The sequence below is a fragment of the Oreochromis aureus genome, linkage group 7 (genome assembly GCF_013358895.1).
Source record: "Oreochromis aureus strain Israel breed Guangdong linkage group 7, ZZ_aureus, whole genome shotgun sequence".
Lineage (NCBI taxonomy): Eukaryota > Metazoa > Chordata > Actinopteri > Cichliformes > Cichlidae > Oreochromis > Oreochromis aureus.
The window spans coordinates 61524298-61548620 of NC_052948.1; the positions used below are offsets into that span (position 1 = coordinate 61524298).

Sequence of the window (24323 nt, forward strand, 5' to 3'; positions counted from 1 at the left end):
GTTTCCCCAAACCTTATAAACAGTACATTTGCATAATGACTGAAACCAGCCCACTGAAGGAACAATGGGCTGTGAGGTCAGTTCCTTAATCATAATTATGCAAATTCCCATGACCATTGATCAACAATCACTGACCAAAACCCACTGATCAAAGAACACTGATCAATGGCCATGGGTACCATTCACAGAGAGTTGGGTAATGGCTGCAATCACAGCATTGTAAGATGGCGAAAGATGTACCCTTAGGCCCCTCCTTGATTCAGAGATGGTCTTTCCTTTTCACGTAAATGGCCTCCTTGACTCGGCGCTCAAACCAGCGTTCTTCCCTGTCCAGGATGTGTACATCCTCATCGTTGAAAGAGTGTCCACTGGCCTGTAGGTGTAAATAAACTGCAGAGTCCTGGCCTGATGAGGTTGCTCTTCTGTGTTGTGCCATCCGCTTCGCTAGAGGTTGTTTGGTTTCCCGATGTATAAATCCTGGCAATCCTCCTGGCACTTAACAGCGTACACTATGTTACTCTGTTTGTGTCGGGGGACCCGATCCTTGGGGTGGACCAGTTTTTGGCGCAGTGTATTTTGGGGTTTAAAAGCCACAGAGACCCGGTGTTTAGAAAAATGCGTCTCAACTGTTCCGATACTCCTGACACATATGGGATCACTACAGGTTTTCGCCTGGGCAGCGGTTGTCCTTCTCTCCTGGATCGGCTGGAGCTTTCTTTAGGTGCCTTCCCAGCTTTGACAAAAGTCCAGCTGGGATAACCACATTACTCAGGGCCTTCTTGATGTGCTGTCCTTCTGCCTCCCTGGCCGCTGTGTCAGTGGGGATGGTGTTCGCTCTGTGTTGTAGCGTCCTGATGACACCCAGTTTGTGCTCCAGTGGATGATGAGAGTCAAACCTTAGATACTGATCCGTATGCCTAGGTTTACGGTACACGTCAGCTTTTAGATGTCCCCCATTACTGATGGAAATCTCACAGTCTAAGAAGGCTAACCTGCCACTTTTCATATCCTCCCTGGTGAATTTGATGTGTTGGTCCACCGAGTTAATGTGATCCGTGAAATGTAGTACGTCCTGAGATTTGATTTTCACCCAGGTGTCATCCACATATCTGAACCAATGGCTTGGTGGTGTTCCAGGGTAGGATAGCAACGCCTCTTTTCCACTTCTTCCATGTACAAATTGGCCACGATGGGTGAAACTGGGAGCCCATGGCACACCCATGTTTCTGCCTGTAGAACTGACCCTTGTATGTGAAGTAGGTGGAATGAAGACACAGTTCCAAAAGCAAACACACTTGGTCGATGCTGAGGGTGGTCCTGTTGCTGAGGTTGGTGTCATCCTGTAATCTCTTACGGACTACCTCCAACGCTTCCGTGACTGGGATGCAAGTGAAGAGAGATGTAACGTCGTACGAGACCATGGTTTCATCTGCCTCCATTATGACATCTCTCACCTTCTCAACAAAATCCAGGGTGTTCTGGATGTGGTGTTCAGAGCTGCCCACCAGCGGGTTGAGGATCGAAGCCAGAAACTTGGAGATGTTATAGGTGACCGAGTTGATCATGCAGACAATTACATCTTTCGCCATCTTACAATGCTGTGATTGCAGCCATTCCCCAACTCTCTGTGAATGGTACTCATGGCCATTGATCAGTGTTCTTTGATCAGTGGGTTTTGGTCAGTGATTGTTGATCAATGGTCATGGGAATTTGCATAATTATGATTAAGGAACTGACCTCACAGCCCATTGTTCCCTCAGTGGGCTGGTTTCAGTCATTATGCAAATGTACTGTTTATAAGGTTTGGGGAAACCTGCAGTCAGCTGAGACTGAAGAAGTCACTTGGATGAGTGACGAAACGTTTCTCCCACAAAACGCTACGTCCAGATGAACAGATTCAACTTTTGGAGATTTACTTTCCTGGATGATTGAGAATGCATCAAGAAGCTTATCAGCTGAATTCTGCATCTCAATAAATCATTTTCCAAATTAGCTCTCATTATTCAATTATGAATGTCTGTAGTAATATGTAACCAGCAGTTTAACTAATAAGCTAACTTTGCTCTATTGACAACCATCCCAATGTTTGTAAAAGGATTTCATTTGAAAACATCATTATTTCTTTCATAAAGGTTAGCGAGTAATTTTATTGCCTAAACTTACCCAAAGAGTGAATGTAAATTATATTTAAAAATGGTCCCACACCTGTGGACTTTATGATGGATGAGCTAGGATGGACGATATAATAGTTTAGAGCGGGGACTTGTTGCTTATGAGTGTGGAGAAAATGATATGTATATGTAGCATACAAATACTCATAATATAATTGTGTACATGACTAAAAACTAACTGGACTGCAAAGTGAGCCTGTTTTAAAGCGCTCCTCTTTCTGTGCAGAGGTTATGCTCTGATAGCTGATCTAATTGCAGGCTTCTGCAGTTGGAGCTTTAGCATGTATTTCTCTGCAGTTGACTGATGTTGCTAAAAAAAGCTGAGACTCAATGAGCATTGCTTGAAACCCGCTGTCTACTGTGAGTCTTGTTGGCTTGACTACATCCGGATCCACTATTTATCTCTTGTGTTCAGTTTCAGACTTAGAGCGGTGCAAACATGAGGGGGTTGGATCATAAATATACTGTAGGTTCAACTGACGCAGCGTTTTGTCTCAGTATACGTCAGAAAAACCTAAGAAAAGAAATATGCTTTTAAGGAACCGTGGAGCCTTACGTCCTAAATTTAATCTAAAGTTTTGATTCATTTAGCAGCCAAACAACATGTGGCATTCGGTCTACAATGGAAATGAATCATTGTTTGGAAAGTTCTTTACAACACTGTTGCAGACGCTGCCACAAATGTGTTGCACTTGTTAGATGCTTTGTTTTCACCCGTCTGTTCAGTTCATCTTGGAATACAGTTTAAGCCTGAAGACTGTGTGGCTATCTACCATAACCTTCTCCAATCATTTGATCCCTTTTTGTTATTGTTTTGATATCCCTATAGACTGCTACATCGCACAGTACAGTGTTATCCTAATAGTGGACCATAGATTGCAGTTAGTGTAGTTACTGTCTTTAACTTCCATCGCTGCAGGAAGACTAAGTTCAATTCTTGCATATTCCCTGAAAAAGGCCTGTTTTCTATTATATCTAAATGCCTTTTCACTTTTTGGTGACCTTGGTGACCAGAAGACCCGTATGAAAAGAACATCGAGGGAACAGTTTACCCTGCCCGGGATAGGGTTACCGGGGCCCCGCCCTGGAGCCAGGCCCGGGGAGGGTGCCCGAGGGCGAGCGTCTGGTGGCCGGGCCTTAGTCCATGGGGCCCGGCCGGGCACAGCCCGAAGAGGAGACATGGGCCCATCCTCCCGCAGGCCCACCACCCGCAGGAGGCGCCATAGGGGTCGGGTGCAATGTGTGTCGGGCGGCGGCCAGGAGCGGAGGCCCTGGCGGACCGATCCCCGGCTGCCAAGACTGGCAATAGGGACATGGAATGTCACCTCTCTGGTGGGGAAGGAGCCTGAGTTAGTGCGTGAGGTTGAGAAGTACCGGCTAGATATAGTCGGGCTCACCCTCACGCATGGCTTGGGCTCTGGAACTAGTCTCCTGGAGAGGGGCTGGACTCTGTCTCAGTCTGGAGTTGCCCCTGTGAGAGGCGGGGGCTGGGGTGGGTATTCTAATATCCCCGGCTTGCTGCCGGTACGTTGGGGTTTTCGGTGGATGAGAGGGTTTGTTCCCTGCGCCTCAGGGTCAGGGAACGGGTCCTGACTGTCATCTGCGCTTATGCGCCGAGTGGCAGTTCAGAGTACCCAGCCTTCTTAGAGTCCCTGGGGGGGGTGCTGGAAGGTGCCCCACCTGGAGACTCTGTTGTCCTACTGGGAGACTTCAATGCTCACGTGGGTAACGACAGCGAGACCTGGAGGGGCGTGATTGGGAGGAACGGCCTCCCTGATCTGAACCCAGTGGTGTTTTGTTATTGGACTTCTGTGCAAATCACAGTTTGGCCATAACGAACACCTTGTTCAAACATAAGAGTGTCCATAAGTGCACGTGGCACCAGGATGCTCTAGGCCGCAGGTCGATGATCGATTTTGTAATCGTATCACCAGACCTGCGACCATATGTTCTGGACACTCGGGTAAAGAGAGGGCTGAGCTGTCAACTGATCACCACCTGGTGGTGAGTTGGATCAGGTGGCGGGGAGGACGCTGGACAGACCCGGTGCACCTAAAGCGCGTGAGTGAGGGTGTGCTGGGAACGTCTAGCAGAGGCCCCAGTCCGCGAGATCTTCAACGCACACCTCCGGCAGAGCTTCAACAACATTCCGAGGGAGACTGGGGACATTGAGTCCGAATGGACCATGTTCAGCGTCTCCATTGCCGAAGCTGCTGCATTGAGCTGCGGCCGCAAGGTGGTTGGTGCCTGCCGTGGTGGTAATCCCCGAACCAAATGGTGGACACCAGAGGTGAAGGGAGCCACCAGGCTGAAGAAGGAGTCCTATCGGGCTTGGTTAGCCTGTGGGACTCCAGAGGCAGCTGACAGGTATCGACAGGCCAAGCGGAATGCGGCTCAGGCAGTGGCTGAAGCAAAAACTCGGGTGTGGGAGGAGTTCGAGAGGCCATGGAAAAAGACTTTCGGACTGCCTCGAAGAGATTCTGGCAAACCGTCAGGCGTCTCAGGAGGGGAAAGCGGTGCTCTACCTGCACTGTGTATAGTGCTGGCGGTGCGCTGCTGACGCCGACTGAGAAAATTGTCAGACGGTGGAAGGAATACTTGAGGACCTCCTTAATCCCACTGACACGTCTTCCGAGGAGGAAGCAGAGTCTGGGGATGAGGGAATGACCCGCCAATTTCTGGGGTCGAGGTCACTGAGGCAGTTAAACAACTCCTCGGTGGCAGAGCCCCTGGTGTTGATGAGGTCCGCCCGAGTTCCTGAAGGCTCTGGACGTTGTAGGGCTGTCCTGGTTGACACGCCTCTACAATGTTGCGTGGAGATCAGGGCAGTACCCTGGACTGGCAGACCGGGTGGTGGTCCCCATCTTTAAGAGGGGAGACCGGAGGGTGTGTTCCAACTATAGGGGATCACACTCCTCAGCCTCCCGGGAAAGTCTATGCCAGGGTGCTGGAAAGGAGAGTTCGTCCGTTAGTCGAACCTCGGATACAGGAGGAACAATGCGGTTTTCGTCCTGGTCGCGGAACACTGGACCAGCTCTTTATCCTCTCGAGGATACTTGAGGGTGCATGGGAGTTTGCCCAACCAGTCTACATGTGTTTTGTGGACTTGGAGAAGGCATTCGACCGTGTCCCTCGGGGTGTCCTGTGGGAGGTGTTGCGGGAGTATGGGGTGTCTGGCCCACTGTTACGGGCCATTCGATCCCTATACAACCGTTGCAAGAGTTTGGTTCGCATTGCCGGCAATAAGTCGGACTTGTTTCCGGTGGGTGATGGGCTCCGCCAGGGCTGCCCTTTGTCACCGATTCTGTTCATAATTTTATGGACAGGATTTCTAGGCGCAGCCAAGTGGCGGAGGGCTTTCACTTGGTGGCCTCAGAATCTCATCTCTGCTTTTTGCGGATGATGTGGTTCTGATGGCTTCATCGGTGGGGGCCTCCAGCTCGCACTGGAGCAGTTCGCAGCCGAGTGTGAAGCAGCGGGAATGAGGATCAGCACCTCCAAATCTGAGGCCATGGTTCTCAGCCGGAAAAGGGTGGAGTGCCCACTCCGGGTCGGGATGAGTTCCTGCCCCAAGTGGAGGAGTTCAAGTATCTCGGGGTCTTGTTCGCGAGTGATGGGAGAAGGGAGCGGAGATCGACAGGCGGATTGGTGCTGCGGCTGCAGTGATGCGGACGCTGCACCGGTCCGTCGTGGTGAAGAGGGAGCTGAGTGTAAAAGCGAAGCTCTCAATTTACCGGTCGATCTACGTCCCGACCCTCACCTATGGCCACGAGCTGTGGGTAGTGACCGAAAGAACGAGATCGCGGGTACAAGCGGCAGAAATGAGCTTCCTCCGAAGGGTGGCTGGCCTCTCCCTTAGAGATAGGGTGAGAAGTTCGGCCATCCGGGAGGGGCTCAGAGTAGAGCCGCTGCTCCTCCACATCGAAAGGAGCCAGTTGAGGTGGTTCGGGCATCTGACAAGGATGCCCCCTGGGCGCCTCCTGGGTGAGGTGTTCCAGGCATGTCCCACCGGGAGGAGGCCCAGGGCAGACCCAGGACGCGCTGGAGAGATTATATCTCTCGGCTGGCCTGGGAACGCATTTGGTGTTCCCCGGATGAGCTGGAGGAGGTGGCTGGGGAGAGGGAGGTCTGGGCTTCTCTGCTTAGGCTGCTGCCCCCGCGACCCGACTTCGGATAAAGCGGATGAGGATGGATGGATGGATGGATGGTGACCTTTGGTTTATAATTGCACTTCCATTTTCTGCAGTAAGTGCACACTCCTGTGGTTTTTCTATCTTGCACAGATATTTTAAGATGTTTTGCTTAAACACTCCTGTCTAGACACACTGTTATGATCAACCACTAATACCCAGTTCTTCTTGTGCATGTGGATGAAATACAAGCTCATCATTTGGAGGGATGGCAATGTTCCACTGTAAGCTTTTCATGTAAGCTTCTAAGAATAATATGAATATGTCTTGAAGTGTGGTGTGGTATAAGATATGGCATACATGTTACAGATTTAGCGTTATGACCATTGGCATCCTTATTTTTGGAGCCAGAAGTGAACATGTCAGAACAAATGGACTCAGCTAATGTTAGAAAGCTGGATCCATAAAGTACATGGGTGCACACACTGCTAATCACTGAAGTATATACTTATTGGGTGCTCTGTACCACAAAGCTGGCAGATTATTCCATTTAAAATATTTTACTGACAGGAGAAAGTTGCTCAAATTAGCAAACATACGTTATTGGCTCCATCTTTTTATCCATTTTTGTTCTCCAGTGAGTCTTAAAGCAATTCCGAGAGGCATTTTAAATTCTGAATGCTTTATAAAACTCAACAGCTACAGCAGTTCTGACCCCAACTCTAATTATGATCCTAACGGTAACCTTGGGCAATCAGAAAATGCAATGTCTGCCTTTGAAGTACACCTGTTGATCAAAACTGCCAGTCCTATAACCAAACATACAAGTTAGAAAATAGTACAGCTGTTAAGAAGAGGGCAAGAGGTGGGGCTACAGACTCACCAGAGTGGAAAACACAAGGAACGATAACGAACGTTGCGACAAAGAGGAAGGAGAGAACCGAGGCTATAAATACACAACGGCTAATTGAGGGAATGTGGAACAGGTGGGTAAACAAACAGATGCAAACATTTAAAAGATAACAAGATAAAGGAAGTAAAACTAAATGCAAGGCACTGAGAGCTGGAAGGATATGGTGAACACTGCGGGGTCAGATGAAACTTAAGAACTGAGACAACTGGAAAGTAACCGACCCACAATAATTCAACAACAATTCAAAACACCATGAATACAATTTAACTAAAAATAAACACATAATTCAAAACCCAGGGCCCTAACAGGAGACTCTGCAAACTCCACCTGCAATGTCCCCAGGCTGGACTAACCCCTAACCCAGGACCTTCTTGCTGTCAGGCAATAGTACTAACTTCTGCAACACTGTGCATTATCTAAATATTAGGAAATTAGGTAATAAGCAACAAACTTGATGCTGTTCTATATTTGAAAAGGTTTTTGCCCTCCCCCACCCCACCCCAGCAACAGCAGTCCTGACATTGTGCAGCATTATGAATGGTCTGTCATGTCCCAGGAGGAGAAAACATTTATTATCAGAAGGAAAAACACATCAGCTATTGATCACTGTAAACACATTAGAAGATGGAGAAACCAGACTTCTTCACTTGTACAGAAAATAATATTTTTTGTCACTATTACAAATTTCCGTAGTGTTACAGGCACAAAATCTAAGATTTTCCACGTGGGTTGGAGTTACGTTAGAGCATTTTCATCAAGAGAATCAAGCTCGTCTACGAGTGAGCGATGTTCTGTTCAAGAGGTAGGCTTATTCGATCAATGTGAAGCCTAAAACAGTGCTGAGGATATTATTTTTTCAGCATGTCTTCATATGCTTCATACATATTTTACTACTTCTTACTTCAATTTCTCCATTCCTGAAGCATGAGACAGAGAGCAGAGCAGCAATAACAAAAGCTCACTTGAGATTTAATAAGACACCTTTAACATCAGTGCTGAAGGAGTCCTCCAGCAGCACAGAAACGAGGCACGGAGAGAGGTGGACGCTGGCAACTCTGAAGAGTTGGTGGGTGGATGCAGACTGATGAGGAGGAGGATGAATAAAGGGTTGCAGAGAAGGAGGATGGTGATTGTGAGGTGGTTAGTTTGAAGTGGGAATGAATATGGGTGGAGTAGATCTATAACAAGACAAACACCCCTGCTAGGGGCCAGATAAGCGATAGTCCAAGGCTGGAGTGGTACATAAAACGTTCTCCAGCCTCAGAATGATATTTATAGCACTGCTTGTTAGTACACAACTTAGATTAAACAGCCATACACAATGTAGTTATTTTTAATATAGATATAAACTAATGTGACTGTTGTCACATAATAGTGAATCAGCATGCTGCCAGTTCTGTTAATAACAGCTTCTACTTTTGCCCTTCTAAAAGCTCAGTCTGGCTCGGTTTTCATTGGAATAATCCAGGGAAATGGCACTTTCACCACTCGGTTATTTATTTAGTTATTTCCTTTTGAACATGGTATGATGTCACTGCGCCTGCATTGGACGTCTGTTTTGCTTCCAAGCAGTTCAGCAGGGTTTGGAAGTGTGGTGGGTTCCTTCAGGTGACCCAGTCCGTGTGACCTTAAATAATGTTGTATGAATAACATCTGGTAAATGCAGGTTATCAAAACTACAAAGAGGTGATGACTGTCAAGCTTCCAGCTTGTTGCTAATGAACTTATTCTGTCTTTTTGATCACATGTTGTGTTCATGTATTTTGAACTATTCCGCTATTCCGGCTTTGGGATTTTGTCCAATTTAGGAATCTCTTTCAAGTATTTGATTTTAGCTCCATTTTGTTCTCCACCATGTCTTGAGTCAACTCCTCAGAGGCCTAAATGTTTCGTAATATTCAACAACTAGAGCAGCTTCAATTTGATACCCAATGCTGACCCTTCACCTTTTGAGATCGATGTCATCATCAGTGACGACCCCAGCACTAACTGTTGTCTTAAGTTTTGCATCATATCGCTGTCACTGTGTGACTGCGACAGTTCCACGTTATTTTAGCAACTTTCAGTTTTTATACAATCAAAGACTGTCCACAGTATAATCATTAAAACATAAATACAGTGTTAATACATCTGAACTCATCATAAATGGCTGTAGAGATAAAAATCAGGAACTATAAAGGAACAAAGTAGGATAAATGTCTCTCTCTAGTATGACTTAAACACCCCGTTAGCTGCTTCTGATGTTTTTACTCCTGGACTCAAAAACAGAATTGCTACATGACCTTTCCTTCAACTAAGATGTGTGTTGCTTATACGAAATAATGCTGTAATCCAGAAAGAAAAAGCATTTTCCCCCTGTGCCAAATAAACAGCGTTAGAGCACCCAACCAAGGAGCGACAGACTAGAATGGATATGAACGGCCAATAAAGTGATGGCTGTTTTGGCTTGGTATCCGTGCAGAGCCAATAATAAGACATCCTAAAAGCCACAATAAAGCATTAGCCTGATTAGCCTGACTTTAATACCAAACACAAAGCTCACGTTGTAGGCTGAAATACAGTAAATACACTTCACAGCAAGGGCCGTAGATTTCCCTCTGAATATTCGAGGCACTAATTGAATTACTCTTAATGGAATGAGTGTTTTGTGCAAGCGGGAGAGTTAGAGAAACAGAAAAAACTGGTCCAATTTTGCTAAATGCACTATCTGATGCTACATTAACTTTTCTAATAATGTTGCATAAGCTGTGCATCAGTGAACATTTGGGAGGTTGTATTGGTTTTCTAAGGACTACCACCTGATCCAGGAATGCACCTGAATTCCAATTTTCAAATTTTTCCTCTTTCTGCTAATTTAGTGATCCTCAGTTAAAGGCGATAGTTCAACAGCTTTAGGTTTTTCTTGAGAGTTAATTTGGATGATTGATATCACTCATATTAGTTTGCTAACTTAACTCACTTTAGCCCAGCTGAGCTTAATGTAAAGTAATGTAAACTTAACGTGCAGTCATGTGAAAAATTAAGCGAGCTCTTACTACTTTCATAAGAATTAAATGAGTAATTAGCAACCTGATGCTGCTAATTACTCGAGCAAGTGTGCAAGTATGAGCACCTGTGTGAAAGCAGATGTTTTGGCAGTTTGCTGATCGAGTGCGTTCAGGTGTTTGTTAATGCCAAGAAGGAAAGACAGCAATGATCTTAATGAAGACACTGCTAGAAAGGAAAGGTTGCCAGGAGAAAGCCTGTTCTCTCTACAAAGGACATTGCAGCGCGGTTTAGGTTTTCAAAGTTGCGTCTGAACAAATCACAGAACTTCTGGAATAAAGTTCTTTGGACAGATGAAACCAACTGGGTCATGTCAGCAAATCTACTACAGACTGTGTGAAAATGAAAAGAATCCAAGTGTTGCAAAGGCCCGCTCAAAGCCAAGATCTCAGTCTGATGACTGAGTCTTAAATACTGTGGTAGGAACTTAAGAGAGCTGTGCATAAACCGGTGCACACAAACCTCAATGAAGTGAAGAAATGCTGCAAAGAACAGTGGGTCCAAATTCCTCCACAACAATGTGAGAGACTGATAGAGTCATACAGGAAGCCATTACTTCAAGGTATTACTGTTAAAAGTGGTTCTACAAGCTACTGATTAATGGGATGGACTGGATATACCACATCCGGGCTTGAAATACACATCTGCCACTGACATTTTACTCAGTGTGCCCTAACAGGTTGCTATAAAAATAACACTTCTGTTGTTACTAACATGTTACTAATGCAATTACATGATAAAAAAAAATCTCCTCTTTATTAATTAACACAATTACTTGCTTTGCAGGTTTGACCTATCCTCACATCTGTCAGAAATTCAAAAAAACTTTTTTTTATATAGGAAAAAGATTTAACATCTAATTTCTGATATCTTAAAACCACATTATTGCTCTCAAAACTGGCTTAAACTAAGTGTGTGTATGTGAGGGGAGGTCTCGTTATTGCCCATGAAATCAAGCTTTCATGTCAGTAGGAGCTCATTTGGGATCTTGTTAATTCAAAGAAACTGGGCAGTTTCATTAATGGAACATTTCTCAGTCTTCCAAAATAAATTACCTTGTAAATTTAGAAAATGAGAAAAGAATTCTAGATACTCTGAAAAACGTTTTAGCAATCACCAAGTCACCAGCGACCTCAAAGTATTCTTCTGCTGAAAGCTTTTTTAGATGCTTCTAAGCAGGAGAACAGTCTATAAACAGGGGGTGTAAATAAACTGAACCCAAAGCACACCCCCATATAAGTCTACTATGAACCTGAATTATAGCTCCAAAAATCGCACAACAGAGCTACAGAGCATCAACTTGTTTTGTATGTAGATTCTCCAAAAAATGAAATTGGAGCAGATTCAATGACCAGAGCACATCTGTAATGTTCAACTCGGACAATAGCTTGAATATGTTAATATGCTATATAATCCTGTCAGCTTCAACATTTTAAACTCAGTTTTTAATGCAGAATATCTCCAAAGAGCAGCTGATGAATTGTGATATTTATTTTAATAGTATATTGTAGCAACCAGTGCAGCAACTGATGGTTATAGTGGTTCTATAAATGAAAGGCAAAAATCTGCAAATGACCACTTCTAAGGTTCATTAATCATGTTTGTAATCTGCACAAATACTTCAAGTTCTTTTAATGGAGCCCATAACTTCTTAAAAAGCACATAAAAGCAGAACTTAACATAATTGCACTTTTTTTTTTGCCATAGCAGGGTCTTTCACAAATGAGAACTTCATCAGCAACTGAACAACAATTTCACATTTTTAATCACTTGAGTTTTGACATTATTGCCTTCATTAACAAATGAAAAGCAATTTAGTGAAAAATGACCTGTGATTTTCCATGCAAATAAAAAAAAGAAATGATCTTGTTCTGCTGTAGCATGCATCCATGTCTTGCCATAGACCCAAAGGTACCTGCTGTAATAAACACATAAATGTTAATAACTAGAACCTAATCAGCTTAATCCACCGTATTAACATTTGTAAAAGTGGGACTAATTATTTTTGCAACTATTACCTTTTTGTTGCTCGAATGAATTTTACCACCGGGATCGATAAACTTTTAATCCAGATAGCTCATCTGTCCTCCTTTCCTTTATTTGTGTCTCCTTCTGTCTTCCACTCTGCTCTATCTCGGTGCCACACTGTGTATTAATATTTCAGGGGCTTATGTATGCTTCAATAGGTGTGTGCACACCCTGAAACTGACAGGAGACCTTAGGGGAGTCTAGTGTATGTGTGCACACTCGTGCATATAAGAAAGACTGGACTTTTAACGTGTTTCCACAGACCTCAGATGATGCCAGCGCAAGCTGGAGTCTCTGCAGAGCAGGAGGAAAACCTTGACTAGAAGAAATTTATGCTCAAATGAGCCCCCCCCTTTGTGCTCTGTGTGAATAAAAATAACATGTAATGAAATTAACTGCATTTCTTTTAAAATTAAAAAACAAATGAGTCAGAACATGCAGGATATGAGATGCTAAAACTTCCCAAGACTTCCCCTCATTACAGAGCATTGAGACAAAACAGAGCGGAAACTGAAACGAGCTGCGAGAGACGATTTCACACTGGGAGCCAACCGAACCAGGCTCGTCTCATTAAGAAGGCTCTGAGGCTGCTGTATCTAATTGTCCTAACTTTAAAATCAGATGAGGAGTGAGCCCACATTTCATCTTGCATTACTCGCATGGGTTTGATCGCTTCACTCAAAGACAACAAGCACAAAGCTGTGGTCTTCTTCCATTTGCCCTACCAGACGAACCAAAACATGCACATTATTTCATATCAGGGTATTTAATTACAAGTTTGGATGCTTGATGCTCTTTTTAGGAAAAACTGTGTTGTCAAACGGTGTTTGATAAACAACACTCCTATATAAATCTTGAAACAAAACAATGGAAAAAAATATGTATTACATTTGGACTTTGCTATGCCATGAACTACCTGAGTGTACAACATTTCTACAATGCAATAATGCCTACAGTGCAGTGTTGCTTTTTCTCATGCATGATAGTAACAAGTTGACCGATAGACACAACAGACCCTTTGATCTGAGGTATTTTATAGCTATAGTAGAATTGTAAAAAAAGAAAGTCTAATAACATATAACAAAATAAATTTTATAACACAATACTTTTTTCAACTGTAGCTGGTATCTGTGAATTTATAGTCAGTATATTCCTTTGTTGTTAAATGTGCATATGATTATGAACATCATGCTTCATGCTTGAAGTTCCAGTTAAACTCCCCCACTGTCTCTTGTGTGTTTTCACATGTACCCATTTCTGAATCAAGCAACAAAGACCAGGTTTTAGGCAGCTGAGATAAGACTGGGTCAAGAATTAAGCCATCCAGTGTTAAGTAAGTAAAGGCATGTCTTAGTCACATCTCAAAGGCAAAGAGTCACAAATCAATTGAGAGCTTAAGCTAATTCAGGAGTCAGATCAGTTTAAAGTCTTTACAAGTCTACATCATGTCTTGAATCGAGATATGATGTTGAGGAATTCAGACAGAGACAAGCCAGCTGATGATTGCTATCTGGAGTTAAGATAAAACAAATTCTTGAAACTGCTAATCAAGAGACTCGGGTGTGTTATTTATTAAATGGTTAATAAATAAAACACCCACAGGTAAAGTGATGTTTTGATGATGTGATGTTTTGAGGGAATTAAAGTCAAGTCTCAAACATTTAAGTCAAGTGCAAGCCAGCTCTCAATGCAGCTATGACAAATACGAGTCAAACCAGGTGTTAAGAGAACTTAAGTCAAGTTACAAACAAATTTCTATCTCATAAAATCTTGTCTGAAGTCAGGTGACTTCAGTCAGGTGACTTCAGTCAGTACTATGCTGCTAAGTACAAGGTTTTATTGAATCCGAGCAGGTTTCAGTCATGCTTCCAGTTAATTGTCATAGTTCCTGTAGAATGGACTGTCATTTATGCAAAACATAGAACCCTTTATTACATGCACTTTGTGTGTCTCATATTCATACCTATTCATATTTAATTTATCACCAATTAACTGCAATTGCATTTTAGATTGTGGGAGTAAGCTGGAGTACCCAAAACACCTCCCACAGAAACAGAGAGAACATGGAGACTGCATGTAGGAAGCTCACCTAAGATTACAACCAAGCTTTGAGGTGCTAAGACACAGAAGCTAAATCAAGATATACCGATTTCAGTTCTTACAAACAAGAACATTCAGGTCAAATTTAAAAACACTGAGCGAGTCCATTTTGGGTTCTGAGTTAATCAAAACAGATCCATTCTTGTCCTCATGGAGAATTCTACATTCAGACTCTTGGAAACTGAAATCGCTGGTCTTAAAAGTTGAACATTTGCAGCTGAGCACTACATTTAAATGATCTCCCATCAATTCTGTTAATCTCAAAAATAATCAGCAAGTTTGTCAAACTTGCTCATGTCTAAGGCTGTGTAATCTAACTAATATGCTAACTATTGGGTAAGTCTAGTGATTAGCAAGCCCACCGTTAAAGAAATGTATGAATAAAACAAATACAAGCTATATTTTGTGAATCTTGGTCAATTAACAAAGGCACATTGATTGAAATACAAATAATACATATGTCTGGCAAAGATGAGCTGAGCTGAGACCTCTGTCAGCTTCTGTTTGACATGTAGAGATGGGATGAAATCCCTTTGACCTGGATAGGAAAGCATTTTGTGTCAGTCAGTTGAGTTGACCTTCATAGTGACGAGGTTTCCTTTTGGTCATTACAGATCAGGGATGGATTTGGGGAATTCTCCCATTGATCTTCATTCTATTCAATCCAGATTTGAGCAGGTTCCTATTTTAAAGCCTAATCCGTAGTAATGCATTCAGACTGCGTATCTGCACACTCACAAACACACAAACACACTCACAAACACACACACAGACACATGACTTTTCAACCATGCACTTAGCAGCTTGAAATAATTGTAAGAGGGGATAAATGTTGAGACTGAAAAGCTTTAATTATGGAGCCAGCCCTGGCTCTCTCTTTAGGGAAACATTTTTAATTAATATTCTATCTCTTCCTCTCTTCCTCTCTCCCTGGCTTTCTCTCCCGAGTGCGTCACTTCTTCACAAGGGATAATTCAGATTTATGTTGCTGACCTGCCGCAGTTTTCCAGGTAAGTATCCATTGGGAAATAACGAGAATAAGTGTGTTCTTCAAGGTACATTTGTCTGAGTCTAAATTTATACAAGAAATAATTGATAATTAATAATCGATGTAATTGAAATAAACGTGTCTGGAAACAATAGCAGAGGATGGCTGGGGATAGATTACTGATATAATGGCCTCATTTTGTACAGAGCAGAAAAACCCCATAAATCACGGCCTTGACAGTTTCACCCAAAGTAAATGGAATTGAAATGATAATAAAAACCAGTCACTGTAATATGTTGCCAGAAAAACAAGACCAACCTGATTGCCAGACTAAAATGCCAGCACGATGATTATGCAAAATCATGAATAATGTTAACTCGGAATTAAAAATTTCCACCTCCTCCACATGTTTGAATGTTATGAAAATGCTAGGCTATGGTAGGTGTTAGCGGTAATGTCGCCTACCTTTAACATCTCTATACGTTTAAACACAAGTATGCCTGTTACTTTGAAATGTAAGTTAACTGAACTTAGATTTAGTAATTAGTCTGAAGTGTGATGGCAGGCTTTGTAAATATATTATTGAATTAAGCTTACTGACGCTGAGAAATTACATTAATTCCACTTTTGATTCTAAAATATTTTGAATAAGCTGTTTAATCAGCTGTTGCTTTTACATTTTTTTTCAAAGAGTTCAGGTTTTTTTTCACAAACATAGTATGAGATAACTCCTGCAAACCAATTATTTGCAATTATTTCTTATTTATCAGCTTTACTTAAAATAAAACTATTAAAAATATCAAAAACATTATTTCACCTGTAACAACTTGCAATGCAGAACAAAAAAGACATCAGTTTGCTTAAAAGTCAATGTTTGAAACAATCAAAAGGACGTTAAAGTAAAAACAGTATTTAGCAGCTGAATATCTTACATTATACATTATTTACATAGTCTTTTGCACATTTCTATTGCACTGTCTTGTGTCTGTATCGTTCTGTTCTGTCTGGTCTTGCGCTGTCTTTGTTTTGTTTTGTTGCAGTTTTTGCACATTGCACTTTCGTTGATAGTCTGTTATATGTAGCACCATGGTCTTGGAGGAAGGTTGTCTCGTTTCACTGTGTACTGTCCCACTGCACATGGTAGAATGACAATGACAATGACTTGACTTAACTTGAGAAGAATAGAAGACAGAAGAACGTGCTTATCTTGCAGCCAATGACATGATGAAAAATAAAGACCATCCAGCTACAAACAAAGTAGCTGTAGGAAAGACAACACCTACATATGAAAAATAGGGAAACTCGAGCTCTGAATATTTATGGTAGATGTTGTTACTGCACTGCCCACAATGTTTTGACTGACAGAAAATGTGAGGAAAATAAAGTGTAGAAGCCCAAGAATAACAAGAGTGTAGTATCAAGCCTCACAAAATGCAAAAAGCAGAGATGCTAAGAATCACCTGTTTAAGAAAGACTTCAGACTTAGCATCCTGCTTTTTGTTTGATATGAAAGAAACACGGTAATGCGTATGGAGAAACGCAGTGTGAACATCAGGTAGATCAAATGATGTGCGCCTAATGAGATGCGTCCCAGCTGGCGGTGAAATGAGCTGCAGTGTTGAGTAGTAATGAATGAGAATGGCCAAAGGTTCGTGGAGGGGAAGCGAAGGTTGCCAACAAGATTCTGCCTTGGAAAGCTGCCAAGATGTCTGGAGGAAGGAGAAGTGCGAGGATTAAACAGCAGGCACATCAAAGCCTGCAGCAGCCTGAGAGACAGGCAGGCTGCGAGGAAGGGCAACAGCAAAATGTGATTTGGGTACCCAAACTGATTGTAATAACAAGTCCTAATTAGTATGTATTCTGATAAAGCTCATGATAGGAGGGGTTTTAACTGGCAACATATTCTTTATCTTAATATCTACAATTTACAGTTGGAGAGGAAACGAGAAGCCAGAATGGATTTGTGAAAGTCATGTTACAAGTTGGATCCAAACAACAATAATCGCTAAAAGAAAACATCTGACTGACGGCGCTATCAAATATTAGCAGGTGTAAAAAGTGGCTCTTACAACAGCTGCAGGGAAACATCTGTGAAACAGAAATGAATGAGCCTTTAAAAATGGACAGCAGCAGCAGTCCACAAGGAAGCGGGTGGATGGCCAAAGAAAGATCAAGGCGGGCGTTCACATGTGACACACCCACTAATTATGACCATGAAATCCAGAAAAAGCAATAGGCAGACTTTGATTTGAGGTTATTCAATCCAGTGTTAGAGAAAAATGTTGATCCACTGCACAAATATGATCGAGTGTCCCAACAGAGGCTCTGAAACCACGAGATGTTTTTGTCCTGTTTTTTACTGATTAAGTTTCTTTCTCACTGCAAACAGGAAAAAAGTAAGGAAGAAGAAGTTTTTAGTTATATTTTAATAATTTTTTTTATGCTTTTCAATTCATCCTTTGGTTGCAGTAGTTTCAAAAGCCTATGTTTTGGTTATTTTTTAATTCAGTGAAAATGATTTCCATCCATTACTCATACATCTGGAGACATATGCTTTCTGGATGCAAAAAATACTGCATGCATCTATGGCACGAATTTCAAAATCCTACATGGCCTCGTGAAAGTTATGGCATTCACAAGATTTTCAGACACTTGACCTTTTGACCTTGAGATCAAGATAACTAAGATTCAAACTCGTCTGAGACTTGCACCAATTTGAAACTCCTACGTCGCTTCGTTCTCGAGTTCTCACATTTACAAACTTGGATGTCCCCAAACCCCAAGCAAAAAATGAGCAAGAATATTTCTCATAGACACAAAGTTAAAGCCTGAATTCACTGGGTAAATAAAACAATCAAAAGGGTTCTCAGGTAAGGAATGTTTCCTGGCATCTTGGGCCAATTATAAATTCACCACTTACTCAGCAAATGTCTTTACTTTTTTTCTTTTTTTAGTCAATATAGAAAGAGGTTACTACAAATTGTGATTGCAGTTTAAAAGTCGCATTTGGCTTTTGGAGGGTGAAGCAGGAGGTGTATCACAACAATATCCATAAAACTAATCAATAATAATTAAAAAAACAAACAAAAACAATCCAAGGTAATTTCCCTCCATCGATGTGCTGCTTTTAGTGCAGCTGATATTTTTAGATTGTCTATTTTTAGGTACTTCAGACACGGCACAGTTCCTTAAGTGAGTCCATGGGATTTTCTTAAAGGGAACCGTTGTTGTTTATTATTGTTTGTTTTTTGTCAGCTGGGAGTGTTAGCAGCTTGCAGCCTGCCAACTGGCTAACAGCCAGCTTGTCGTGAGACCTGGAGTGACCTCCTGTGCACTGAGGTGGTGAAACAGGAATGTGAAGGCAGCTTGTAAGCTGCAGCGACAGTCAGCAGGCAGCAGGACTAACAGGATGCGACTGTCAGTATGCAAGCTGTGACAGCGTGTGTCTTTATTAGATCTTGCAGATGTAAGGGCATAGGTGGACATAAACACATACATCCAGGTAGCATCGGGCCACATAAAGCAGACCCGGGATCTGGATCAGATCCAGACTCCTGATAGTTACAGTATGAGGCTGATTAATGAACTCACATACTCACAACACTCATCATCACAAACATGCACACAAAAAATGGCACATATGCACCTGACTGTTGTACTGCCTTTTCTCTCCCAGCAGAATTCTGTGTGTTTGGTTAGGATACAGAATAAAAAAAAGACTGCAGTCCAAGAAAAATTCATAATGCCCAAACAAAGGAGGAAGGACATCAGCAGCTACTATAGCAACCCGATCGCTCGTCATATGCTCGCATTAGTACATTAGTAACCATGTCATAAACCCATACAACTTCCTGCTCTTGCATGTATGCGTTAAGAGAACACATAGTCATGTAATGTCTTATTAGCTGCTGAAAGTGCCTAATGGACTCTCCAACTTTGCACTTATGGAGTAGAGGAAAGGAGTCGACAGAATCATGGGCGCTCTGTTGGGAGGTGAAACAACTCCCCATAAATAATGTGCAATGCAATAAAGTGCACTAGAGAAACAAATATTAGCAAAGGCAAATGTCCCACTGCAATACAGCCCGTTCACCGCAGTGCTGACACCCCAACAGGCAGCTGAGCAAACCAGTCAACTGCACTCGTTCTGATCATAAACACACCAAAATGTTGTAACAGCTGTGCCAGATATGAAGGTATTTTGCAGGGTTCCATTTGCAGCAGTGTGTTTTGTTTCCAGCTTTTTTATAAATGACTTGAGTAAAGATATTAAAGCAAAACTACGACTTTATGCTGATGATGAAGTTATTCTCACACAGACGTCGTCTATAAACCACAGGGCAACCTACACAGCTGAAAAATGAATTTTTGCAGCAGTGGCAAAAATGCCATCTTAGGCTGGCTCCAAAAGACCTTCAAGTGAGTACCAAATATGTCCAGATTTACAGCATTAGGAAGCCTATTTTCCAGCCTGGGAAAGATACAAGTTTGGCATCTTTTGCATAGTTTCCACCCTCATAAAAACTCTGAGTGGGGTGATTTTGTTTATACCTGAGTTGAAGATGTGGCTGTTTGATTGACAGGTGTGCCATCACAGGAGTCGATCTCAGTGGAACTTTCTGGTAAAATAAAGTAATGAACTAAATTTCTTTTTGATGTGAGAATTTTTTTTGTCACACGTCATCCTCAAAAACTTGTCCTTGTGTTGTGACATATAGATAATTCACAGTGGGAAATTTCATCAGCCATTTTCCATATTTTATACATTCAAATGCAAGTTAATTGGAAATACATTATGCATGTTAACTGAAAATGAGCATAATAATTGTAGTCCTAGTGGAATATAAAATTGTAGAGTGTAATGTTGTTCTTTCTCACATTTTGGCAATAAGTAATCTTAGCAGATGAGGCTTACAGGCTTCGCTGATAGCAAATCCATTATCAGGTCAAAACTAATGATATCAGCCAATAAAACCAAACAAACAAAAAAAATAGAAGAGCAAAGGGTGTATGTTTTCTTTGCTTGCTAGGATGTGGGTTTTAGCATTTGGCCAATTTTCTATTTAGAATTTTTTATATTATCCATATCTGTTTGTTACATTTTATAATTGTTTACAATCAATAAATTTTTGCTTTTTATGTTCTTGATTTCCTACTGACTCAAATGTTTTTGATTTTATATTAACACCCCCCCCCCAAAACAAACTATGCAAAACTATGTAAAACTATGCAAAATCAGAATCTGGAAAGACATGGTAATTGCAAAAGAATTCATACAATTATACAAGTGCAGCCCACAGTGATTGGTAGTTGTATTAAATTACCAACACATGAAACATGTGATTTGGCAGTGCTTAAAAAAAATCAAATTACATTTGTAAACAATGCTTTCTCTCATTAATTACCAAAGCCATATCATTATGCTTTATCATATCTTCACTGAAAAACAAACATTATGATAATTCTTCAACAAACATAAAAAAATAGAAAACAAAATCTCGAAAGCATGTGACACCTTTTTGTCGACACTATAGTGACAGATGAGGAAAGGCTGTGAGTGATCACTAATTACTGCAGTGCATTCACTCATCACCGTGACAGATGTGTGAAGTGTGAATGAGTGTGGGTGTAAGCAAATGCATTTAGCAAGTACTTTAAATTGTGTTTTCTACCTCAGTGCAAGATTGTTGCAAATGTGTAGAAAACGTGTGTGAGTTGCATCACACATGGGTTATGCAAAGTTTGTTACACGTGGAAGAATAACAGAAGCATTTAAAAAATGTTCCCCATACAATCGCTACGATGCCACAATACTGAGATCTATAATTAATGTACACAGCTGACAGGTCATTTTAGATCTGATTCTCTGGCCTTCTTTCACACTCTCTTTCACAAATGTATAATACGTTAATTTAGTTTAAATGGACTTAATGGGCAGATTCAATTACTGCCATGCCAAAGTCCCAGAGCAGCATCAGTGATGACAGGATTAGCTTTCAGTTGAAGTAGCACCAAGCAGTCGTCAGAGCAGAGACACATCTCTGCTGCAAGAAATATTAGGTCTGCAAGTGAATTTTGGTTCAGATGCAAAAGAAATGCTATGTGGGTGGCAAAATGATTCCAGGAAAAGAGGTAGAGAGATTCTAAGTTGTGTCAAAGACTCCCAATCAGAGAAAAAGAGGATTGCTGAGGCACTGTTCAGGATGGAAATATGTATCAAGTTTATTCTTGGAGGAGTTCAGCAAGCAAAACAGACCCTGATGAAGACTTGGAGTCGATATACCTTGGCCTATTTTGCTTGCCGAATTGCTCCAAGAATAAACATGTTACATGATTTTATCCTCAGCTCTTTTTTTAATATTGAGCTTGTGTTTGCTATACTGATGGTGGATAAGCTTTCGGAGCCAGTTCTGATGAAATCCAGATAATACCTTATTAGAATCAAGGACTAATTTATAAAATTGTGACAACAAAATGGTCAGCTGGTGTGTTCTGCTTTTATCCTGATGCATTTAGCCAACTAAAAGAACTCTTAAATGCTGGTGGTAATAATACCTAAAACCAAATGTTCTGCCTCCTGGAAGGAGTCTAAATGTCCTCAAAGGGAAGTGAAAAGCATTTCAAAAAAGGTCAAATAAATGAAATATTAGAGGATCTCTTGAACAGTAAACCGTCCTCTCTGAAACCAAACCAGTGGTCACGACTCTGAAGCTTAAGATCTGCTACTTCACACAGCACAGCAGACCGACTAAACCTAAACCTGTGCGTAATAACAGTAACAACAAAGCAGAAAAAGAGAGAGATAATGAAGTCAAACCTTGGCAAACAGCGCCCCCTTGGCTGCCAGTGCATCTTCCCCTCTGCCATTGGGGTAGCACTCATATCGTGCATCCAGGATAGGGTAACGGCTTGCCAGCATGAGCCCACTGTTCAGGAATTTGAACCTGGAGCAGCAGCCTTTCCAGCCATACCGCCCAACATCACTCAGGATGTAGGGAAAATAGCGATGCAGCTGGCGCCGTAGTCTAGTGGTCGATCCATGGTCAAATACCTCCTGTAGAGCCAGGAAATCCAAGTTGGCAGGGAAAAAGGCAGAGATCTCATGGTCGAACGTTTCATCTCCATGGCGGCGTTTTCGTCCTGGGCGCTTGAATATTGATGTGCGTGGGACATGAGAGAGAGTATTGTTGGAGGATATCCCTATCCCGCCATCACTTCCATGGTAACGAGCAAGGGACTCACGAGAAGCAGTCATGCTGCCCGTGTCTGCCCCTCCGTGCTCTCCGGGCCGGTGGTTCCCTGTCTCCGCCTCCTCTTCCTGGGGGTCCGGCTCTGGAGCACTGATGCTAATTTGAACCCCTGAGGTGTGAAGCGGACAGTCTGTTGAGGGTTTTGGCTGGGTCCCATCCCCATGCATGGGACAGTCATGATGACCAGGAGCACTCTGAGCTACTGTGGAATGCACGGGGCAGTCTGCAGCCTCCCCTGAGGTGTGAATGGGACAGTCTGAGCTGCTTTTAGTCCCCCCTTGGTGGAGGGGGCAGTCTGCTGTAGTGTCTGCCCCATCAGGGTGCACAGGGCATTCAGCAGAGCCCTGGTCATTCACAGAGGGGTGAACGGGGCAGTCAGTGGCACCTGAGGGGTGAATCGGGCACTCGGTGGCAGGTTCAGTTTCGGTGTCGGCTGGGCCATTGGTTGTGTGTGTTTGGTCTGGACGTTGGTCCAACGATGAGGTACGACGGAAACCTGTAGCAAGGCTGCTGAAGGACGCCGCACTGATAAACATAACAGAAACAATATGAACATAGAGGCATTTACTGCAGATAAGCGCACAAGGAAGTTTGGATTGATCTGTCCATACCTGATAGAAGTGTTGGTAGGTGAGTCAATGTAGATTTTAATCTGAGGTCGGCTGGCACCATTGCGGATCCTCTTCCCTACCTCCCGTGCTCTCCGGTGGGTGTCTGACAGGTTGTTGAACCTTGCTAGGGAGTCGGGCAGAAGGCAAACATTGGCACTGCAGAAACAGAAGCTTCTGCCCTGTGGCCTCCATTCCCCAATTCCAGCACCTGCTTGACCTTGTTCAGCCTGGTGTTTGTCTGGCCTAGACAAGACAGAAAGAAAGAAAAAACACCCTTTAAATACAAATATAACACCAGAAGAAAAATAGGGCATTAAGAGCAAAAGCATTTTTTCAAAAGAAGCAAGGTAATTCTTCCCAGATTTCTTTTTCTAAAAGATATACTTAGAGAACCAAGCAAGCTGTTTTCCATTTATTCTAAGCTTAGCTAATTGCCTCTTGGTTCCAGCTCCATCTTGAGCATACACTCACTGAGAGTAATATCCGACTGGTCATTGAACTCTAAGCAATATTAAAGAAATCAAGATACTTCAAACACAGGATCTTATTGCCATGAGGATGCTAATCAAAAGCAAATACTTTTTATAAGCAGAATCTCTCAAAGCAATTAGCTGCTGAACAGTTTTGGGGTTTCTGCTTATTAACTTTATTATCTCAGTAATGTAGTCTAAAGAAATAGATTACATTTCTGTCACCTTGACTTTTTTGGACTTAAAGAGATGTGTCTACATAGACAGATCCAGGCCTTATGTATTTGGGTATTAAAACAGTTTTTTAAATTTTGTATCTGTGCACAAGCACAGCAAATTTAATAAATAAATAATAAAATAAATAATGCTTCTTTCAGAACCAGAAGCAGTGCATTTCTTTCTTCAATAACTGTAAAGCTGCTCTGTTGGGTTGTGATCAGTTGGCTGACTTGTCATTCAAGAATATCCAATTTCTTTGCCTTGAGAAACTCTTGGGTTTGTGTTGCATAATGTGAGGCACCATCTGATGAGTTTTGCAGCAGTTAGCTGAACCTGAGCAAAGTGTAAAGCTCTCTACACTTCAGAATTCATTAGAATGAACACCACTGATCCAGTTC

General features: G+C 42.2%; 1 protein-coding gene across 1 annotated transcript in view; it reads right to left on the minus strand.

Moving 5' to 3' along the window:
• The window catches only part of smpd3 (sphingomyelin phosphodiesterase 3), an 88837-nt gene that overhangs the window by 22187 nt on the left and 42327 nt on the right, over nucleotides 1–24323 (minus strand). The window contains exons 3-4 of the mRNA XM_039614386.1: nucleotides 23237–23479; nucleotides 22193–23150 (exon numbers count right to left, since the gene is read on the minus strand). Coding sequence (XP_039470320.1) covers nucleotides 22193–23150; nucleotides 23237–23479 — 1201 coding nt within the window. The remainder of the gene's footprint in view (nucleotides 1–22192; nucleotides 23151–23236; nucleotides 23480–24323) is intronic.